Source organism: Cavenderia fasciculata, assembly GCF_000203815.1.
Source record: "Cavenderia fasciculata unplaced genomic scaffold Scf_ET2XIPL01COFD4-5, whole genome shotgun sequence".
Taxonomy (NCBI): domain Eukaryota; phylum Evosea; class Eumycetozoa; order Acytosteliales; family Cavenderiaceae; genus Cavenderia; species Cavenderia fasciculata.
The window spans coordinates 121,929-141,863 of record NW_004457695.1 but is presented as its reverse complement, the minus strand read 5'-3'; the positions used below and the strand labels follow the sequence as shown (position 1 = coordinate 141,863).

Sequence of the window (19,935 nt, the reverse complement as noted above, 5' to 3'; positions counted from 1 at the left end):
TTTCCTCTTTTGATAAACAACTCAATGACTTCTTGGTTTGTTGTGTGATCCAAATTCATAATAAATGACATCTCGTCTTTTAGTTCCAATAAATTGATCACTTGCTATTACTCTTTCAAATCCTTTTTTATGATATGGTTTCATTATTCTTTCTCGCTATCATAAAGACCTTGATTTCTTCCATCTACCAATCTTGGGATCATTCTTTTTTCATGAGCAAATGATACAATTACAATTCACTACTCCTTTGATTCTTTACCATTCCTTTTAATTCATGACCTAAATTTGTCGATAGCTTAGAAGAGGACATTGTTGAATTTAAATATTCTTTACCAAATCATTTGTAGCATTTAGACTACCTTTTAGAATCATTCCTATTAATTCATTTGATAAAATTTGGTCAACCATTATTTGTTGTTGTTGTTTTTCTGTTTGATTTGCTTGAATAGTTAGCATCCTTCACACTTCATGATCTATCATCTTTTTCTTGTCTTCTCTTTAATTTCTCCTCCTTTGCTTCAAATAACATTTACACCCTCTTTTCCAATTGATCGAATCTATCATTTTCTTTTTTTACTATTGGTATCTCTTGCTGCTGATCATCTTTTGTTAAATCAATAATATTTTTCTTTGTTTCTTTATCCAATTCTTGTTGATTCTTTAGTAAAAACTCTCTAAAGTTGGTGTCATGTATTGATTTAATCATTTGACCAAGCCAATACAGGACTTTCTTTAGAGAGTTGCTGTTTTTGCTGTTGTTGTTCTCATCCTCGAAGGGTTCTCTAATCAACTTTCTAATCAACTTTTTATCATTCTTTTTTGATCTAATGTAAACTCTATCTACTCCATGTTGTATGTATCGTCCTCATTTTATCTCTTTTTAATCTGAATGATTGATGTTTACCAACAAATTACCAATCAATGATGACATTCAAGCGAACTGATCCCTCATCAAACCAACCACTACTATATCATACTAATATTTACCCCCATCTTGAGTGTCTCATAAAATAATCAAGGATTGTGGTAAATTTAATGACACAATGCATTGTATAGAATTGTAATAGATAATAACAAAAAAGGCATTGAACAAATGAATAAAAAAATAATTTCATTGTTAATGAAAACAACAACCTAGTAGAATCAGATATTATAAAGAATAAAATGGTAATGAAGTTTTAAATATAATTATATTGTAAGATGATGATTGGAGGCAAGAAGCATAAACAGAGGATCATCTAGAACATAGCCATTAAAATATAGTATTTTTTAACAAAATGACATCACCTCTGCACCAATTAATTTCAATAGTTTTGTGTCGTAACATAGTAACAAGTAGATTGATATTCAATTATGTATATCGGTTGAATAGATATCAACTAGATTGTATTTATTATCCTCATTTAAATAACTATGGCTGTGTGAAAGATTATTGCCTGAGAGATAGACTATACCAAGAACCATACAACATCAAACACATAGCATTGGATAGAATAACACCGTCGAGTGCAAAGAATAGTATTCAATCGTATCGATGGTTGGGTGACAATTGATCAAAATGGAAAGGATTAGGTTGACAACACTAATAGAAAGAGTGGAGAAGAACATCTAGAGACTCAACAGTATCAACTATCACTCCTCTTCCACCTATCAGTGTCTAGTGGTGTTGGAATGACCACCAAATCAACAATAATTGCACTCAAGAGACGACGCCCATCGACCAACCAAAATACCATTACAATGAACCTTTTGTTGAAAACATTCAGCCCTAGAGCCGACTACAGAGATATACAAGAGTCCGGATGGTTGGAGCCAGTGGTGCGTTGGAGTGTGGCCTGGTGGATGAATTGTACATATATGTCCGATTTGGGAGAGAAACCTTAAATTTGATCGCTAGTATAGTGGCCATTGGCATTCAAAACACCTCTATTGCATCTATTTAGTGTTCGGTGTACACACCTGTCACTGTTGCTGCAACCACAATGCCATCTCTAAGAGCAAATCGTACAACCATTATCGGCTACAATCTAGAGGCCTCCTCGATCATTACGTTGGTCGTAGCGGCTGTCATCATGGGCCAAGATACCATCTTGTTTTGGTGATGCCACGACACGAGACGATTCATTTGTTTTTTCATGAATAAGTCCATTATCTTTAAAAAGATGTCAACAAATAACAATAAGAGATATTACATGCAAGACATTTGGACTAGAAAAAGCAGATAAAGAGTATTTATTAAAACAAGAATTGTATAATTTATACAAAACACCTAAAAGAGATTCATATTAATACAAAGAAAACTTTAAACACCAAGCAGATTTGTTCCCTCAAGGAAAAGGCAGACACCCTTCCAACAAAAAAAGGTTTCCTATCAAAGGAAAATGGTTTAATGAAAGGTTGGAAAACAAGATGGTTTTGTTTGGATAGAGATATTTTATCTTATTATAAATATCATAATGTATGATTGATTTAATTTTTTAGAACCACATGGAGAGATTAATAAATTGATAGAGGTTATACCAAAGGAGAAATTAACTATAACTATTTTTCTATAGTTTTGTCAACATCTATCTTTGTTATATCTTTGTAGTAATAGACAAATTGTATATAGGAAAAAAATAAAATACAAATTGCAAAATTAAAAAATTAAATTGTTGCTGAAAAAGGGAATTAATAGATGATAGTTAGAATGAATTAATCTGAGGTCGTGGAGTGGGGTGTGGAAGTTTTCGAAAGGGGGATTGGAAAAATAATTTAATGCTACTTTGTTGTAGACTGAAATTTTTTAAATGATATGGTTTCATTATAATCTTTCAATCTCGCTATCGATTCTTTCTTTATTTTTTCAATAGTATTGTATTTCAGTGATTTTATTTCACCTTTTATATAAATATTTGGCAAAGTGACATGTTGGTGCTAAAGGACTTTATATGTCAATATTGCCAATATTCATAATTGGTTTTGTCTGCACTATCTGGTTTCTCTATTTTTTTTGTTTTTAAAAAATCAAGATTGATTGAACCAATTCCAAACTATTTTCGATAAATGATATCAAAGTGCTCTCTGAATGATCAAAAACTGGTTTATTGATGTCTTCTTTTGTTCTACCTGTGTCATGAATACCTGACAACAATAAGATTTTGTTTACTTTTTCTTTGTTTTATAGAAAGAGGTTATTAATTTTAAAATATTAATTTTTACAAAGTCAACTATTAACTTACCGTTTTTGAAATCTATTTTATCATCCATTGGTTTTGTTGGATCATAATTATAAATTTTGAACTTATCTTGTCCAGTTTTAAAATCTTCCCTATACCTCTTCTTAAATCCTTGATCTTTGAGACCAATTTGATCTTGAACATATATATTACTCCCCTTTGACAAAAAAACAAAACCTCTTTGGATGCCTTTGCCTCTTCTTTTGCCATTGATTTCGCAAAAATTCAAGACAGTTTCACTATCGTGATCAAAAAATGATTGTCTGAATAAAATTTTGTCTGCTAAATATTTTTCAAATGGGAATTTTTCTGAGGAATGAAGAGGTATAATAACCAATAAAAGATAGAGGAAAATTAAAATTTTAAACATATTGAAAAAAAAATGAATGGATGGTAACAAAATAAAATGTATTTTTTTAATGCATTCTGAGAGTAATAACAAACAATAACCGTCGCATGGAAATGACAGTAGTTGTCATTAGGAATTCATTTTTAACAAAAACGAACCCCACAATGAGAGAGGGGACGATAATTTCGTACTGTTATAAATATGAGTGGATTTCCTTTTATATTCTGTAAACTGTAATATAAAAAGTCGCTCTCAGAATGAACAGAGATATTTATTTTCTATATTATTTAATTCAAATTTAATCAATTTATTTTTTCTATTTATCACCATTACACGCCCATAATAGCTATTTCATTGATTACCACCGGATAATTTTGATTTTTGGGGGTATTTCAAATAATAATTAGTGTGATTAATTTGTAATATTAAAGAGGGGTCATCCATCCCACTTTTATTATTATTATTTGATTGAGTTTATTGTTATGGATATATTATTTAACATAACATTCTTTTTTTTTAATTTTAGTATCTTTGCGAAACTCATCTTTCTTTTTCAAGTTTGTTAAACTATGACAGCTCTGCACCGATTAATTTCAATAGTTTTGTGTCGAAACATAGTAACAAGTAGATTGATATTCAATTATGTATATCGGTTGAATAGACATCAACTAGATTGTATTTATTATCCTCACTATAGATTGGATAACTATGACTTTGTGAAAGATGAATTAAAAGATGGAACCGTCTCGGATAAAGCAAGACAAAGACTATACAGAAAACCATACAACATCAAACACATAGCATTGGATAGAATAACACCGTCGAGTGCAAAGAATAGTATTCAATCGTATCGATGGTTGGATGGCATCAAAGATAATATCTATCTGCAAGCTAGATTCGGTTTCAAATCAACTCTTATCGATAGTTTGTTGAAATTGGAGCAACAATATAGTCGTTATATTTGGTTTGATAAAAAGAATAATGATAATCTTCAACAACAACAACAACAAGAAAGTGGTGATAGTAATAATAATTATAAAGTGATTGGATTTGTACCAAATCTATTCAAGATAATAGAGAATGCATGTATTGGTGAACGAGTAGATATAGTTGAATACATCTATCACAGATACCATCGACACCTTCCAGAGGTAATAATGTACATTTATCAATCATCGATCATTCACGGACCATTGAAATCATTTCTATTCATCTATCACCTTCATCCCGATCAATCATACATTCGAGAGATAACCAACTATGCAAGATTTATCGATCAAGATGTGTTGTTGTATTGTTTATCTAATTTTGGTATACCTTCTTTTGGTGATCAACAAGGAGTATATAGATATGATCACCAACCTCCTAGTTGGTATTATACATCACCTAGTTATGATGTTGATAATATTACAATATCTGATATCATCATTGATACTTGCCAATCTCTTGATAATAATCGAAATAATAGTAGCCAAAATAATAATAATAATAATAATAATAATAATAATAATTATAATACAATATACAACATTGGCACATATCGAGTGGATGTAGCTCAATATATACAAAGCATTGGGAAGGCTCATTATAGTGCAGTCTCTGACGCAGCAGAACTTAATAACTTTGAAACATACAAATACCTAAATTCATTTTATCAGGAATCTGTGATTGATCAACAAGACGACAAGATATTTCCATTTATAACACTAGAGTACTTTAAAATAGTATTGGAGCCCCGAAATTCCATCCCAAAAGAGTTTATAGAGAATATAATATCAAGATCACGAATAGATCTATTGGAATATCTAATCAATCAATTTCCAACACACCCATTCTATTTCTTTCTCTGGCAATCAGTTCATGCTAAAGATCACTCGATGGAGATTGCTAAACTTTTAATATCAAATTTCGAATTTAATAATAATAATAATCAAAATAATAATAATAATATTTATGTCATAAAAGATTGGGTTCGGATTAAGTTTAATAAGTGCAACAAAAAAACAATGATCTATTTATTAAACAAAGCAATAGAATACAAATCAATTGGAATATCAATATACAATCCAAAGGAAGAAGAAAGGATAGATTTGGAAGGGAGCAATGTTGATATCGAAATGATCGAATTAATTTATCAACTATTTCCTCCTCCTTGTGTTTGGGAAAATATATCAAAATGCATCAACTCGGTGGAAGTGTATCATTGGTTCAAGAGTCATGATATAAAGTTTTACCGTTTGAAAGATTACTCAGTTAGATCACACAACAAAGAGATGATTCAATTTTTATTTGTACCAGTAAAACAAGAATTTTGCCATTTACATTCTTCAAGGCATTATTTTAAAAGATTTGTCCAAGACAATGAACCCAAATTGGAAGATGTAACATTTTTCTATCAAATACTTTTCAAATACTATAAATACAACTATAATGCACCTCTTGAACCAAATCAACAAGAATATGCAGACACTGCCGATCAAATAATAGCAAGAACAATCATTTTAAAAAGTTGGATAGAATATTTCTACACACACTTTCAATATGATACATTGAAATATCTTTTGGATCAACTACACATTATAGATAGAAATATCTATCTCGGATATATCATATGGCGTTTGCCATTATATGAACATCTATCATTGGTACCATACCTCGTCGATGAATATATATCGAGTACAGAGGCAAGGAAAGAAGAATTTGAGCATTGTCATCAATATTATGTGTCGGTAGTTGGCAAAGATAATGATCCTTTTAGGGAATGGGAATTGACGAGCGAGGATGAAATGGAAAGAGATCATCCAATGAAGAACTTTAATACCAACAGAACATCAATAATTGACAGAAAATACAAAGATCAAGTCGTGCTACTTCATAACTATGATATCAGACCAATCAAAACAGAATACTTTATCAAATCACATTGTACCAAAGATAATGATCACAAAGATATGTTGGATAGTATTATTTGGCAATACGAGGATGGATATCCATTTGAAAACAGTCACAAACGATCATTACAACATGGATACATTGATATTGTTAGATTCTATCGATACAACACAACAACACCAACGAACAACAATAATGATGATGATCAATATGAATTGACCAACGATCTTTTAAAAGGACTATTCTTTAAAAGTTTAGCATATTCCAATCACATCTATAACCTATTGAGTAATAATAGGTATTAATCATAGCTGATAAAACTTTCGATAAAGATATTCCATAACAAAAAGAATGATTGATTGATCGATCCTTTTTTTTTTTTTTGTTACTGTACAATATATATATATCGACTAGGCCTGTTCCTAGTTTATTTTTTGTTCCTTTAAGGTTTGTTGATCTTTTTTTGAAGGTGCTTGTTTTTTTTGTTGTCTTTTACTGTTGTTGTTGGTTGTAGTATCTTTTGGTGGATTGCTAGCTAAAATCAATTTGAAGTTGATTAGTTAAATCTTTGGCTTTATTTAGATTGTTAGAGTGGTATCTGACTTTACATACCTTTTTCTTTATTTACAAATTCAGTCAACACTTGATTCGTGTTTCGTTGAATAGAGAGTATCTCTTTTATGATGTGAATGTATGGACCATTGATTGAATCCTCTTGATACTCTTTGATCAATTCCTCATCTTTAATATCAGAAGCATTACTATTGATTAGAATAGGGTCATCATCATCATGACCGTTGTTGTTGCCACCATCAATCTTTAATGTTGCAAATGTCCCACCATGATTGTTGTTGTTGTTGTTGCTATTTGCAGCAGCAGCAGCAGCAGCAGCAGCAGCAGCAGCAGTATTATTATTATTATTATCTGTTAAAGTCGACATAGAACAACAGTTGAATCAGCAACGACCAATCAATCAACCAACCAACCAATTCTATAAAATGGAATGATCTAAAAAAGAAGACGAAGAAGAAGCACAACTCAGATCAGAGTTCTTTTGAAAAAGGAAAGTTCTCTCTGCACCACCAAAAATATATAAAATTTAATTAAAAAATGAGCTGGGACTGATCATCAATCGAACAACCAAAAAGAACAAGATATCTTCTTCAATTTCATTTCAATTAATAATATCTTTACATAACATATATATAACAAGTTATTTATTTATTTATTTATATATCACATTAATAATAATATAAACATGTCTACAGATAAGAAGATAGGTGATGTTGGTAATATAGGAAATGCAAACTTCCCAGTCGATGCTGATGGAGTTGTCTATCATTTGGGTGTAAAGAAAGGCCAACGTATGTTTCACATAATATATATATATATGTCATATACTCTCTCTCTATATATATATAGTATTAACATATATTTAATCATTCTCTATCTATCTATCTATTTAGTTTCACAACGTATACTTACAGTTGGAGATTATGGTAGAGCTATTAAACTTCGTGATCATTTATTTGATACAGGTAAAAAGGTAGTTACATCTGAACACCGTGGATTCCATATTCACACTGGAGAATACAAAAATGTACCAGTGTCTATTGTCTCTATTGGTATGGGTACACCAATGATGGATTTCCTTGTGAGAGAAGGTCGTTATGTGACCGAGGGTACAATGGCAATTGTAAGATATGGTACTTGTGGTTCACTTCGTGATGTACCTGTTGGAACGTTGGCTATTGCCAAAGAATGTGTATTGATTCGTAGAAACCCTGATCACTGGCACGCAGACTCTTCCAACCAGGTCAAGCCATACGATATTTCAAAGGCTGTAAAGGGTGATACAGAGATGGTTGAAAAGTTGACCAACGCTTTCACAACCGAATTCAATGGTCGTAGACAAGTTATTCAAGGTTTAAATGCCACTGCCGACTCTTTTTACAGTAGTCAAGGACGTCAAGACTCTAATTTCGATGACCACAACCAAGAACTAATCCCATCGATCATTCAAACACACCCCGATGCTGCCACACTCGAAATGGAAACCTTCCAACTCTACCATCTCGCCGAAAGATCAACTGTCGAACCAATCAAAGCAGCCGCTGCAACCATCATCCTCGCCAACAGAGTCAGTAACAGCTTTTTGGGAAATGACGAAAAAGCACAATTAGAATTGGATGGTGGTAGAGCTTGTCTTGAAGCTTTAATCTCTATGAAATTATAAACAAATATATATATAAACAAACAAATACTATTCACACAAATAAATAATAAACTTGTAATAAATAATTAAACAAACAAACAAACATAATACTATTTTGAAGGGTTTTTATTCAGCTGATCACAAGAAAAAAAAAGAGAGAACTTCTTTGTCCAAAAATTTAATATTGTTTATTATTATTATACTAAAGACATTTTGTATATTATACAAATATATATAGAGAGAGAAAGAGAGAGAAAGAGAATAGAAAATAGAGAGATTAATTGATTAATAGATAGATTATTAAATCATTTAAGCAGTGTTGTAGTCAGTGATATCACCTGACCTGCTTTTTGATAGATCTATTAGAGATAGTTTGAAAAAATGAGTCAACAACAACAACAACAACAACAACAACAACAACAACAACAACAACATCATGTACCAGCCTCTCGGTCTATCAATACATCATCCTCTTCAATCACTGGTATAGTCATTGGTGATAGTAGAGGTGATTTATCACCTTCTCAAACTTCATCTTCTTCTTCATCTTCATCTTCCACATCATCTCTTCCTCCTCCTGTTTCTCCTTCTACTACTATTGAACAACAACAACAACAACAATTACCAGTATCACCACCATTTTCTCTTACAGAGAGTGTTGGAGTTGGTATTAATAGTAACAAGAATCATGCAGCATTTCAGATTCAACAACAACAACTCTATCAATTGTCTCTCAATCCAGTATTTCGTACAGAGGAACAATATGTCAAACAAATCATATCACAAGCAAAGAATCCTGATAAATTGCAATTCCATGATGTTGTTTGTGTATTTGATAAGGTTTGTAGACAAACAAAACATCTTTCTTTATAAAACAAAGTTTAATTAACTTTACTAATCATCAAACTTTCAAATATTTCTATCTTTTTCTAATTAGTTGATTGAATTGGCACAAATAGATGTATTATCATTAAAAAAGAATAATTTTGATTTCTTTCACATGTTTATGAATATATTGTTGGAGATTCCATGTTTGACTTTGGAGGAAAGTCCAGAACTTCACATGATGTTACTCAAGAAGCTAAATGGAATCATTTATTCGAGTATATTGGTACAAACCTATTGTTGTAGTGATAGATGGATCATCAAACTATTGAACTTTTTAATTGGATGCTCAAAAGACAGTGATGTCATTGGTGAAATATCAATCACCCTTCAAATATTATCATTTTTCAATATTAGTCCAAAGGAATTAAAATATTTAATTAGATTATTGGAAAGTGTTAATGATGAAAGAGTATGCTACAAATTTTAATTTAATTAATTAATTAATCAATCCATATTGACTCTTTATTCTTTTGCAATTTAGCCATTTTATTGGAGTGTATTAGTTGAAGTATTGGAATATATTTTTAAACAAAGAGAAGGACCAGATTTATATTTTAATTTTAGTAATTCAAATGCTGTAAGTTTTTAAAAAGGGATATGAATTAATCATAGATATACTAATTCGTTTTTTATTTATTTTATTTTTTTAGGGATTAATGATACCAGAAAGACAACCATTTGATGGAGGATATAGTATATGTTTTTGGATTAGTAGAGATGATTTTACAAATTTGAAATATAGTCCTATATTGTATAGTTTTTTCACAGACGATGAGACTGGTGTAGAATGTTACTACCAACAACAGAATTTGGTTTTTACAGTAAAGACAAAGAACAAGGTGGCATTACAGAAATCACAGTTTGTTATGCAACCAAAGAAATGGTATTATATCTGTATCTCTCATGAATACTTTTTGTTGAGAAAGTCTCAAATATCGATTCATGTCAATGGAAAGCTCGAGGAAAAGATCCCACTACTCTATCCCAAAACAGACAAACCCTACACGAGATGTCATATTGGAAACTCTTCATCTCTTAGTAATGGTTTCATCGGTCGAATGGGATCAATATTAATGGTAAATGATGCTCTCAATCAACAAGATATTCAAAGTTTATATAATCTTGGAAAGGATTATAATTTATTATTATATGAAAAAATACCGTATGTCAAAACAAAACAAAACAAAACAAAACAATCTTTTTTAAATATTTATTTATTTAATTTATTTATTTATTTTTATTTTTTTTAGTAAAGATGGATTAATTGGTATTTATAATGGAGAATTATATTTGGAAAACAAAAAGAATATAAAAATCATGTTTATATATAATCCAAAGGCTACAGACAGAGCATTATGTTTTGAAGTTTCAAGTGGGGAATTACCAAATGCTGCGACCATTATGGAAGGTGTCAACATTATAAAAACAACACCACCTATAGAACAATTGGTATTTATTGGAGGATTGACCATGATCTATCCTCTCTTTAATCAACTAGGTCATCCAGTTTCGGGAATGGAAACAAAACCATCAGAGATTGGTGAACATACAACCATTTCCTCTGGCTACATCAACTTTATTCCCATTCCAATGTTTCAACATGCTCCTCCAGCCATTTTCCCCAAACCGGCCTATCTTGGTCACCCATCATGTCTCCTCAGACTATTGTTAACCATCTTGGAAAACAATCCAACCTTTAGAGATCAGATCATCGAAACTCAAGGTTTCCAAATTATATCTTTCCTACTTCGTTCAACCATCTCTTCTGCTCCTTATTGGGCTCCTGATGATATTGAATCTTTAGGTAGATTACTTTCTTTTTGTAGTTCAAATAGTAAGAGAAAAAAAGATATATATATATATACAAATAATATGATTCTATTTGATTATTAACCTTTTTTATTTTTTAATTTATTTTTTTATTAGATCAATTATGGGGATTAACAATTCAACATTTAATTATAAATAGTTTTCAATTATGGTGTAAAACACATTCATTGACACAATTATCATTGTTTGAAATGGTTAGACAAAGAGTACAAAATAATATTCATTTTTGGAGAACCAACATTCGTATTGATCAATGGTTGACCATTATGAAACGTTTCTATACAATGAACTATGAAAATGATTTCAATAGAGCCATTGAAGAGGCATCGGCGTCATCATCCAAAAGACAACCAGATATATCATCGATTGAAAGAACAAAACGAGCAAGATCACAGATTATTGTCATTATGAGAGAGAGTTGTCATCCTCAATTTACTTTGCAAGAAACTAGATGGATTGCACTCTATTTGAAAGAGTCTACAGTCGAGAATCAAGAAGATGTAACAAAGATGCTAGAAGATATGATTCCACCCATTCACATTGGAGGTGCTCGTGACATTTTATTTGGTGAATTAATTGATGACTCTATCAAGGCTCGTACTCTTTTGCCAACCCAGTTGCCATTGCCATCCCATATCTCTTATCTGTGGGATGTGGATTGTATGGAAGAGATTACAAAGAAGCGAGAGGAACAAATCATCGAAGAAAAGCTATACTATCTCTTGTTCAAACATTGGATCAAACAACGTAGAAAACGTGCAGGCAATCTAAATGGAGCAAGAGTGAAAAGATCTGTCGAGTCTCCTCCACCTCCACCCATTTCAATTCTCTATCGTCTCAAAGAATTGGGTATTCCTCATAGCAGTGTCATCAATTCATCTGCATCTCTCTCCATGACAACCACTACCATGTCTCCAAGATCTAGTACAGGAAACTCTCTTTCACCAACCACTCAAAGTCCAATATCCTCTCCTCCAATGTCTCCCTCCTCATCTCCTCCAAAAAATCCTTCCATTTTAAACAACTCTACTTTAATTAAACAAGATCCAAATAATAATAATAATAATAATAATATTAATATTAATATTAATAATAATAATAATAATAATTTAATTGAACCAGAAGATACGACAATGGTTCATTGGAAATTAGATAGAAGTGAAGGTCCATGTAGAATGCGTCGTAAATTAAAGAGAAACTATTTGGGATCAGATTACAAAGGAGTTTCTAAACAAAACAAGTTTGGAAGAAATAGAAGAGCCATTATCGATATTTATCAAACTGAAAAGGAAACATTTTATATCGATCAAGACTGTGGTGATGGTTTGGGTCATATTATCGTTCGTATTGCTGGTGATGCTCCTCTAAGTCCAATGTGTCCAATGTTTAAGGAAAGAGAATTTGGAATCCATCAACAACAACAAAGATTACAACAACAGCAGCAGCAGCAACAACAGGCACAACAACCAGCAGCAAGAGAAATATCATTTGTTTCACAAACTCTAATTAATTTATCAAATGGTTTATTGTCTCCATCCAAAGATAGAACAAGTGATAATTATAGTAATAGTACTATATCAACCAAATCCCCCTCTTCCAATAGAAGTTCAGTTCAACTATCATCTCCTTCTAGTACAACAACAACCACCACCACAACAAATCAAAATATTTCAAACCCATATATGCCAAACCAATCAGCTGCTCAAGTTCCAATTAATACATCTTCTCCAAGTATTTCTGGATTTGGTTCAATTAGTTCTTCTAGCGGTGCCAATATTGCTTCCATGTTTAAAGATGGAGCAGGAACAAACTCTTTGGGAGGAAACCAAAGTGGAACTGGGGAGGAACGTGAAAAAGTATTTGCTTCCTACTCTTGTCAAATGGTTACTCCTATTGGCGTCATCCCGGGTAGATTTATTCTCACCAATCAATATATTTATTTTGACAAACAAGTAGTATACAACAACTATGGTAGAAAACAATTGGAAGTTGACCATGGTTGTGTTGCAATCAAAAATCATTATATCCTAAAGATAAAGGATCTGGTAGAAATACATAGACTTCGTTATCTTCTTCGTTGGAACTCGATCGAGTTGTTTATCAACCACAAGAGTTATATGTTTACCTTTTCATCAGAGAGTGAATCTGTCCAAGCATTCAACAAGATTGTCAATCTTCACCCACCCCTTCTCAAGGTAAAGTGGTCCGATCCCCCAGACAAGATCATGAAACGTTCAAAGTTGACCCAAAAATGGAAGAATCGAGAGATATCCAATTTCGAATACCTCATGGCCCTCAATACCATTGCAGGCCGTACCTACAATGATATCTCTCAGTATCCAATCTTTCCACACGTCATTGCCGACTACAAGAGCGACAAGCTCGATCTCACCTCCAACGAAAGCTACCGTGACTTTTCCAAACCAATCGGCGCCTTGAACCAACAACGTCTCGACACTTTGCTCAAGAGATACGAAGCTTTCAAAGACCCACAGATCCCTCCGTTCCTCTATGGTTCGCATTACAGTAACTTTGGTATCATTGCCTATTACCTCGTTCGTTTGGAGCCATTCACAAGCTACCATCTTTCACTTCAGAGTGGAGTTTGGGATCATCCCCAACGTATGTTTGAATCGATGGAGAAAATGTGGGATGGTGTTGTAAGCAACAATCTGGCCGATGTCAAAGAGTTGACACCAGAGTTCTTTTACATGCCAGAGTTTATCTCAAACGCCGAAGGATTCTCTTTTGGATTTGCCAACCATCCCGAAGGCAACCTCGTACTGCCAAAATGGGCTGCTGGGTCACCGGAAACATTCATCTCAAAGAATCGTGAAGCACTCGAAAGTGAATACGTCTCTATGAACATCCATCATTGGATCGACCTCATCTTTGGAAACAAACAAAAGGGACAGGCTGCCATTGACGCCAACAATGTATTCTTTTATCTCACCTATGAAAACAACCAAGCTCTCCAAAGAGATGATCCAGAAGAACGTTCGTCTATCGAATCCCAAATCAAGGAATTTGGTCAAACACCTCCACAGCTCTTTACCAAACCTCATCCCACTAGAAAAACACTTTCAGAACTCAATCGTCCACAACGTGCCGATATATTTAGTAAAATCACCAATCTATTCCCTTCCTCTGTAAATTTAATTCAAGATCTCGAAAATAGCAACAACAACAATAATAATAACAATAATAGTAGTAGTTCACCATTGGTTGGTGGTCAACAACAACAATATCCATTTAAAATACTTAAAACCAATAGTTGTTTACCTTTGGTACATATTGGATGTTCGGAAACCGATGCCATCGTTTTAGTGTATAGAGATGGTGTGTTGGCAGTCAACCAATTTTTGACCCAACCTAGCGGCAATCTGCCATTCACCTTTGATATTGACAAGACACTATCAACCTACAAGGAAAAGCAAATAGACACTTTGTTCATGTCAGATAGTGTCACTTGTATATCTAATTGCTTTGCCATGACACCCGATGGAAAGATGCTATTCAGTTGCGCCAATTGGGACAGTATCTTTAAATGTTGCAACATTCAAAGCGGAAAGGTTCATCGTATGTATCGTGACTATCATCGTGGTATGGTAACGTGTATCGCCATGGGATCCAGTGGAAAGACTCTCGCCACTGCTTCCACCGACACTAGTATAGTGGTTTGGGACGATGTTCCATCGCTCATCAAATCTGAACGTGTCAAACCAGTCTATCGATTGACTAGTCACGACGATTCTGTACATTGCATCGATATCAATGAAGAGTGGGATATTATAGCTAGTGGTTCTCAAGATAGAAAGTGTATCTTGCATACTCTTCGAACCGGACAATATGTCAGAACACTCATGCATCGTGGTGCCGTCGAGATTGTCAAGATTAGTACCGTCGGTCAATGGATCATCTCCTATTGTTCCATGTCCTATGTCTATGTCTACTCGTTTAATGGAAAATTACTTAGAATGGAACAATGTGACGAAAGATTGTACGACATCAAGCTGACGGGAGAATCAACAACCAAAAAGGGAGGAGTATTGGGAGTAGGAGACAGCACTCAATTCCTGGTCACAGGTGGCACACGAGGAGTCAAAGTTAGAAGTCTTCCCGATCTCTCCATTGTACATAGTTTTGAAAGTAGCACAACCATTCGTACGATTGCCTTGGTAGCTCATGAAAAATATTTAATGGTCGGTTTAAATGATGGCTCTTTGGTTATCATTCCATTTGAACTTTCAAATTTTAATCAACCACAATAAATACTAAAATAAATAAAATATAACAAATTAACAAAATAACAATCAATCAAAAATATTAGATGGGATTTTTTTGTATTTATTTAGTTAGTTTAAGGTCTTAAATCCATTCTTTGAACAGTTAATAACTTTAAAATACTATTAATGGTTACCACTGATATTGGGACGTAATCAATATTGACAACCCAAAGTTGATGAACCTTGGTTGCTGCCAATTTAAAGATTGCATTCTCAAAAGTATCCCATTCATGAAGAACCAATGGATGGAATGATTTTTCCAATGAAGATTGCTTTTTGTTCATTTCTTTGATACTTTGGAATTGAAGGTATTCATAAACCGGTAACATTAACTCTGAGAAATTATTCTCTCCTAATCCTTTTAAATTTGATACTGAGAAATTGGCAATCTAAAAAATAAATTAATTCATAATATAATTAATAAAATTTATAAATCAACTCTAATCTCCTGTTTGTCTTTGAGACATACCAATTTATTATCAGTTTGATCGATAATTGGAACAGCAGAAACATTTTTTTGTAATAATAATTCTAAAACTGTTATTACTCTCATGTCTTTGTTGTATACTTTAACAGGTGCGCTACATAAACCAATTTGTTGAATTGTTTTTGATCTTATCTCACTATAATTTAATTTAAATTATTAGTTACCCTAAAATAATTAATGGTTTTGTTTGTTTGTCATACCCTAATAGATGAATATTTTGAGCAACCAAATTAATAATATCTGATTCACTTAATAAATTAATGATTGTTTGATGATGATCTAGAACAAATAATCTACTTGATGAACTATCCATATATGAAATTGCATTCCATAGTGAATCATCTTTTGAAATTGAAAATAATTTGTTTGGTCTATTTTCTTTTAAAATAAAAATGTTGATTTTAATAATTGGTTGAACAAGAAAGTAGAGATCTCTACTTACGAATGATTAGTGAAGCTGGATACTTTGAAAAAAGAATTCCAGATTCTTTCAATATCTTTGAAAATTCTCTTGGGTTCATATTCAATAACATTTGATTTTCTTTTTGTGATAGTCCTGATATCTTTAGAATAAAATTAACTACATGAATTATGAAAAAACATAGAGTTAGTCGAATTTATTACAAAAATATATTTGAATTTAATTGTATTTACCAATGTCTATCATATCAATCACAGCTATTACTTTTTCTCTTGAAATGTCAAACACTGGAGCCGATACAATAGAGTTTTTTTCAAACTCTACAAGTATCTCATCAAGAGGCATGTTAGCATTGACAGTCACTATTAGTTTTTGTTTAATTGATTCATTTACTTTTGTATTTTTAAAGAATGAGTTTATATTATTTGTTATCATTTTTTTCTCTCTTTCTCTATTTCAAAAAAAAAAAAAAATAGAAATAATAAAAGAATAGTCTTTTTTTTTTTAGATATGTATATTAATGGAAAGGAAATAATTATATATAGTTTCATTAAAAAAAAAAAAAAAAATCCAAAAAAGGAAATTAAAAAATAATAGTTTTTCCTTCTTGTTGTTGTTGTACTAAAATCCATTTTTTTACCAAATTAGAGTACTCTAATGTTTTGTATTGTTGTTTTTACTATTATTATTTTCTTTTTTTTTTGTTTTACTCTGATAATACACCAGAAGCAGAAATGACAACAGTCTTTGATGGAGTACCACTTTGGGAACCGACAGCTTCGATCTTTTTGATGATTTCCATACCTTCAAGAATTTCACCAAATACAACATGACGACCATCCAACCAAGAGGTGACAACGGTGGTGATAAAGAATTGTGATCCATTGGTGTTTGGTCCACTGTTGGCCATTGACAAAAGACCTGGCTTGGTGTGCTTTAACTTGAACGATTCGTCGTCAAACTTCTTGCCATAGATTGATTCACCACCAGTACCGTCTCCTCTTGTAAAGTCACCACCTTGAATCATAAAGTTTGGAATGATACGATGGAACTTTGATCCTTGATAGTGAAGTGCTTTTCCTGATTGTCCGATACCCTTTTCACCAGTACATAATTGCTTAAAGTTTTCTGCTGTCTTTGGTACTGTCTTTCCGTATAATCCCATTACTACTCTTCCAACTTCTTCTCCTCCGATTTCTTATATATATAATAAAAAAAGTTAGTATGATAAAAGATATAATAATAATAATAATAATAATAATAATATCTTCTTCATGCTGATATCTAAACTACATACCAATATCAAAGTAAACCTTGTCGGTAATGGTTGGGCCCTTTTTCTAAAGAATAGAATGCATTTGCATATTGGCAGAAGATACAATATATTAGTATAGTATATAAATAAAAGAGAAGAGGAGATCTCTCTCTTATCTTCTTTTTTGTTAAAGGTAGTAGCACATACGGCTTCAGTTGGGGTATATAATACAAAGGCTAAAATGCCGATGATGGCGAGTGCAAAGATAACTTTCATGACTGTTTGATAAGACTTTTGTTGATTAGTAGTCGAAGTGTGATATGTTTGTCTATCCATCTTCTTCTTCTTTGGTTTGATGATCAAGTGAGAGAGAAGAGATTAAAAAAAATAAAAAATAAAAAAAAAACTCAATTGTGCTGACGATGTTTTTTTAAAGATTAAATTCAATCTTTTTTAATTAAATAGGGAGAGACTACCCAAAAACACAATAAAGAGGGCAATATTTCCAAATTAAAATGAAAAAGAACTGACTTTTTAATTTCAACTTTTGTTGTTATGGGGGGTCAAAGTCAATTTCGACTGGAAGATTTTAATTAACCATTTTGTAAAAAAGGAAATTACCTTTTTGAGATTTGCAATTTCTCAAGCCAGGAGGAGCTTGATTCTTAATTTTCTTAAATTCTGCTTCTATAGAAGATCCAATACCCCAAACCACCACCACCACTCAGTGAACTATCACTACCTACTGAAAAAGAATGTATCACGCGAATACCAACTCTATTCTCTGTCTGGATAAAAATATAACATCACCAATTTGCACCATTTTGTCTTGACTTTTTAAAATCAAGTTTAAAAGCTTGTTGAAACACAAGCCACTATTTGATTTCATCTTACTACTATTATTCTGTTAAAGAAGAAATATCTTATACAAATATATCTATATAGAATAATCAAAATCATACCACAAGAGAATAATCAAGAATGAAAAAAAAAATTATTATCATTGTAGGATTATTAATTATTACTTTTAATTTGAAAAAAGCAAATGGTAAACATACTTTATTATTATTATTATTATTATTTTTGAAAAATATTTCTAATATTATTCTTATTTAAAAAGAAATTAATTTATTTTTAGAATCAAAATATTATCTTGAACAAAAAGAATTTCAGTATAAAATATTTGATAGACCTTTGAAAACACAAGATGCCTCATTTTTAAGAAAATTAATATCAAAAGAAAATATAACATTTTTTAAAGAAAGACAAGTTCATTCTTCTCCTCCTTCCTCTCATGATAAATTAATTAATAATAATAATATTATTATTAATAATAATATTAATAATAATAATATAGATAATAATATAGATAATAATAATAATAATAATAATAATATTATAGATAATTCTAAAACCAATTTAAATAATAATAATATTAATAATAATAATAATAATAATAATAATAATAATAATAATAATAATAATAATAATAATGAAAATTCTAAAGATCAAACCAAAAGTTATAGACAACAACAAACAGATCAACATGAATCAGCAACGACAAACAACAATAACAACAATAATAATCAAGAAGATTCAAATATACCAGAACATATAAATCCAGTATCATTTGTAATAATGTCATCTATATCTGTAATATTATTTAGTGTTTTAGTACAATCAATGTAAATCTAATCACTTTATAATTATAATAAATAAATTAATATTATTTTTAAAAATTATTTAAAACATTTTGTCTTTTGCAGAAAAAAAAACCCCCTGAACTTGTCTTGTTTATGAATATAGGGACCTTTCCCAGCACATCTCATCATACCTTCCTTTTCTCACCTCTTCTTTTGTACATTGATAAACTAAAAGAGTTGATATATATATATATATAAACAACATTAAAAGATAGATAGACACAATCAATCAATAGATCAATCAAACAAACTAAAAGAAGACAACCCAGCATCGATCGATTGACACTCAAAACACTCACTTTATCGTCGCAACTTTTAAAACACACAACAATAACATAATAGTAATAATAATAACACCTTGGTAACATCAAATTTGATCTCTTCTCTTCTC

General features: G+C 31.4%; 11 protein-coding genes across 11 annotated transcripts; 6 read left to right on the top strand and 5 right to left on the bottom strand.

The window, feature by feature from the left end:
• Positions 1-21: 21 nt before the first annotated feature.
• DFA_07643 (uncharacterized protein) lies at positions 22-144 on the bottom strand (the record flags this gene model as incomplete). Its single annotated transcript, XM_004355087.1, has 1 exon — positions 22-144. The coding sequence occupies one exon, from the start codon at positions 142-144 to the stop codon at positions 22-24; it is 123 nt and encodes a 40-aa protein (XP_004355139.1).
• A 322-nt stretch (positions 145-466) lies between these two features.
• On the bottom strand, positions 467-1,049 carry DFA_07642 (uncharacterized protein; the record flags this gene model as incomplete). The annotated part of the gene is made up of 3 exons (XM_004355086.1): positions 467-511; positions 578-824; positions 988-1,049. 3 exons carry the CDS (start codon positions 1,047-1,049, stop codon positions 467-469), a joined length of 354 nt encoding a protein of 117 aa, XP_004355138.1.
• Positions 1,050-1,671: 622 nt separating this feature from the next.
• Positions 1,672-1,884, top strand: DFA_07641 (uncharacterized protein; the record flags this gene model as incomplete). Its single annotated transcript, XM_004355085.1, has 1 exon — positions 1,672-1,884. One exon carries the CDS (start codon positions 1,672-1,674, stop codon positions 1,882-1,884), a length of 213 nt encoding a protein of 70 aa, XP_004355137.1.
• Positions 1,885-1,982: 98 nt separating this feature from the next.
• On the top strand, positions 1,983-2,500 carry DFA_07640 (uncharacterized protein; the record flags this gene model as incomplete). The annotated part of the gene is made up of 3 exons (XM_004355084.1): positions 1,983-2,092; positions 2,163-2,249; positions 2,482-2,500. 3 exons carry the CDS (start codon positions 1,983-1,985, stop codon positions 2,498-2,500), a joined length of 216 nt encoding a protein of 71 aa, XP_004355136.1.
• A 370-nt stretch (positions 2,501-2,870) lies between these two features.
• On the bottom strand, positions 2,871-3,588 carry DFA_07639 (uncharacterized protein; the record flags this gene model as incomplete). The annotated part of the gene is made up of 2 exons (XM_004355083.1): positions 2,871-2,879; positions 3,202-3,588. The coding sequence occupies 2 exons, from the start codon at positions 3,586-3,588 to the stop codon at positions 2,871-2,873; spliced, it is 396 nt and encodes a 131-aa protein (XP_004355135.1).
• Positions 3,589-3,680: 92 nt separating this feature from the next.
• Positions 3,681-6,764, top strand: DFA_07638 (uncharacterized protein; the record flags this gene model as incomplete). The annotated part of the gene is made up of 3 exons (XM_004355082.1): positions 3,681-3,692; positions 4,094-4,191; positions 4,265-6,764. The coding sequence occupies 3 exons, from the start codon at positions 3,681-3,683 to the stop codon at positions 6,762-6,764; spliced, it is 2,610 nt and encodes an 869-aa protein (XP_004355134.1).
• A 117-nt stretch (positions 6,765-6,881) lies between these two features.
• Positions 6,882-7,399, bottom strand: DFA_07637 (uncharacterized protein; the record flags this gene model as incomplete). The annotated part of the gene is made up of 2 exons (XM_004355081.1): positions 6,882-6,994; positions 7,072-7,399. The coding sequence occupies 2 exons, from the start codon at positions 7,397-7,399 to the stop codon at positions 6,882-6,884; spliced, it is 441 nt and encodes a 146-aa protein (XP_004355133.1).
• A 318-nt stretch (positions 7,400-7,717) lies between these two features.
• Positions 7,718-8,695, top strand: udpB (uridine phosphorylase; the record flags this gene model as incomplete). The annotated part of the gene is made up of 2 exons (XM_004355080.1): positions 7,718-7,823; positions 7,926-8,695. 2 exons carry the CDS (start codon positions 7,718-7,720, stop codon positions 8,693-8,695), a joined length of 876 nt encoding a protein of 291 aa, XP_004355132.1.
• A 360-nt stretch (positions 8,696-9,055) lies between these two features.
• lvsE (BEACH domain-containing protein) lies at positions 9,056-15,663 on the top strand (the record flags this gene model as incomplete). The annotated part of the gene is made up of 6 exons (XM_004355079.1): positions 9,056-9,514; positions 9,612-9,971; positions 10,044-10,139; positions 10,213-10,724; positions 10,813-11,396; positions 11,489-15,663. The coding sequence occupies 6 exons, from the start codon at positions 9,056-9,058 to the stop codon at positions 15,661-15,663; spliced, it is 6,186 nt and encodes a 2,061-aa protein (XP_004355131.1).
• Positions 15,664-15,752: 89 nt separating this feature from the next.
• cypB (cyclophilin B) lies at positions 15,753-18,177 on the bottom strand (the record flags this gene model as incomplete). The annotated part of the gene is made up of 8 exons (XM_004355078.1): positions 15,753-16,067; positions 16,148-16,301; positions 16,366-16,543; positions 16,608-16,728; positions 16,980-17,037; positions 17,297-17,783; positions 17,884-17,926; positions 18,049-18,177. 8 exons carry the CDS (start codon positions 18,175-18,177, stop codon positions 15,753-15,755), a joined length of 1,485 nt encoding a protein of 494 aa, XP_004355130.1.
• A 645-nt stretch (positions 18,178-18,822) lies between these two features.
• Positions 18,823-19,530, top strand: DFA_07633 (uncharacterized protein; the record flags this gene model as incomplete). The annotated part of the gene is made up of 2 exons (XM_004355077.1): positions 18,823-18,889; positions 18,980-19,530. 2 exons carry the CDS (start codon positions 18,823-18,825, stop codon positions 19,528-19,530), a joined length of 618 nt encoding a protein of 205 aa, XP_004355129.1.
• Positions 19,531-19,935: the final 405 nt, after the last annotated feature.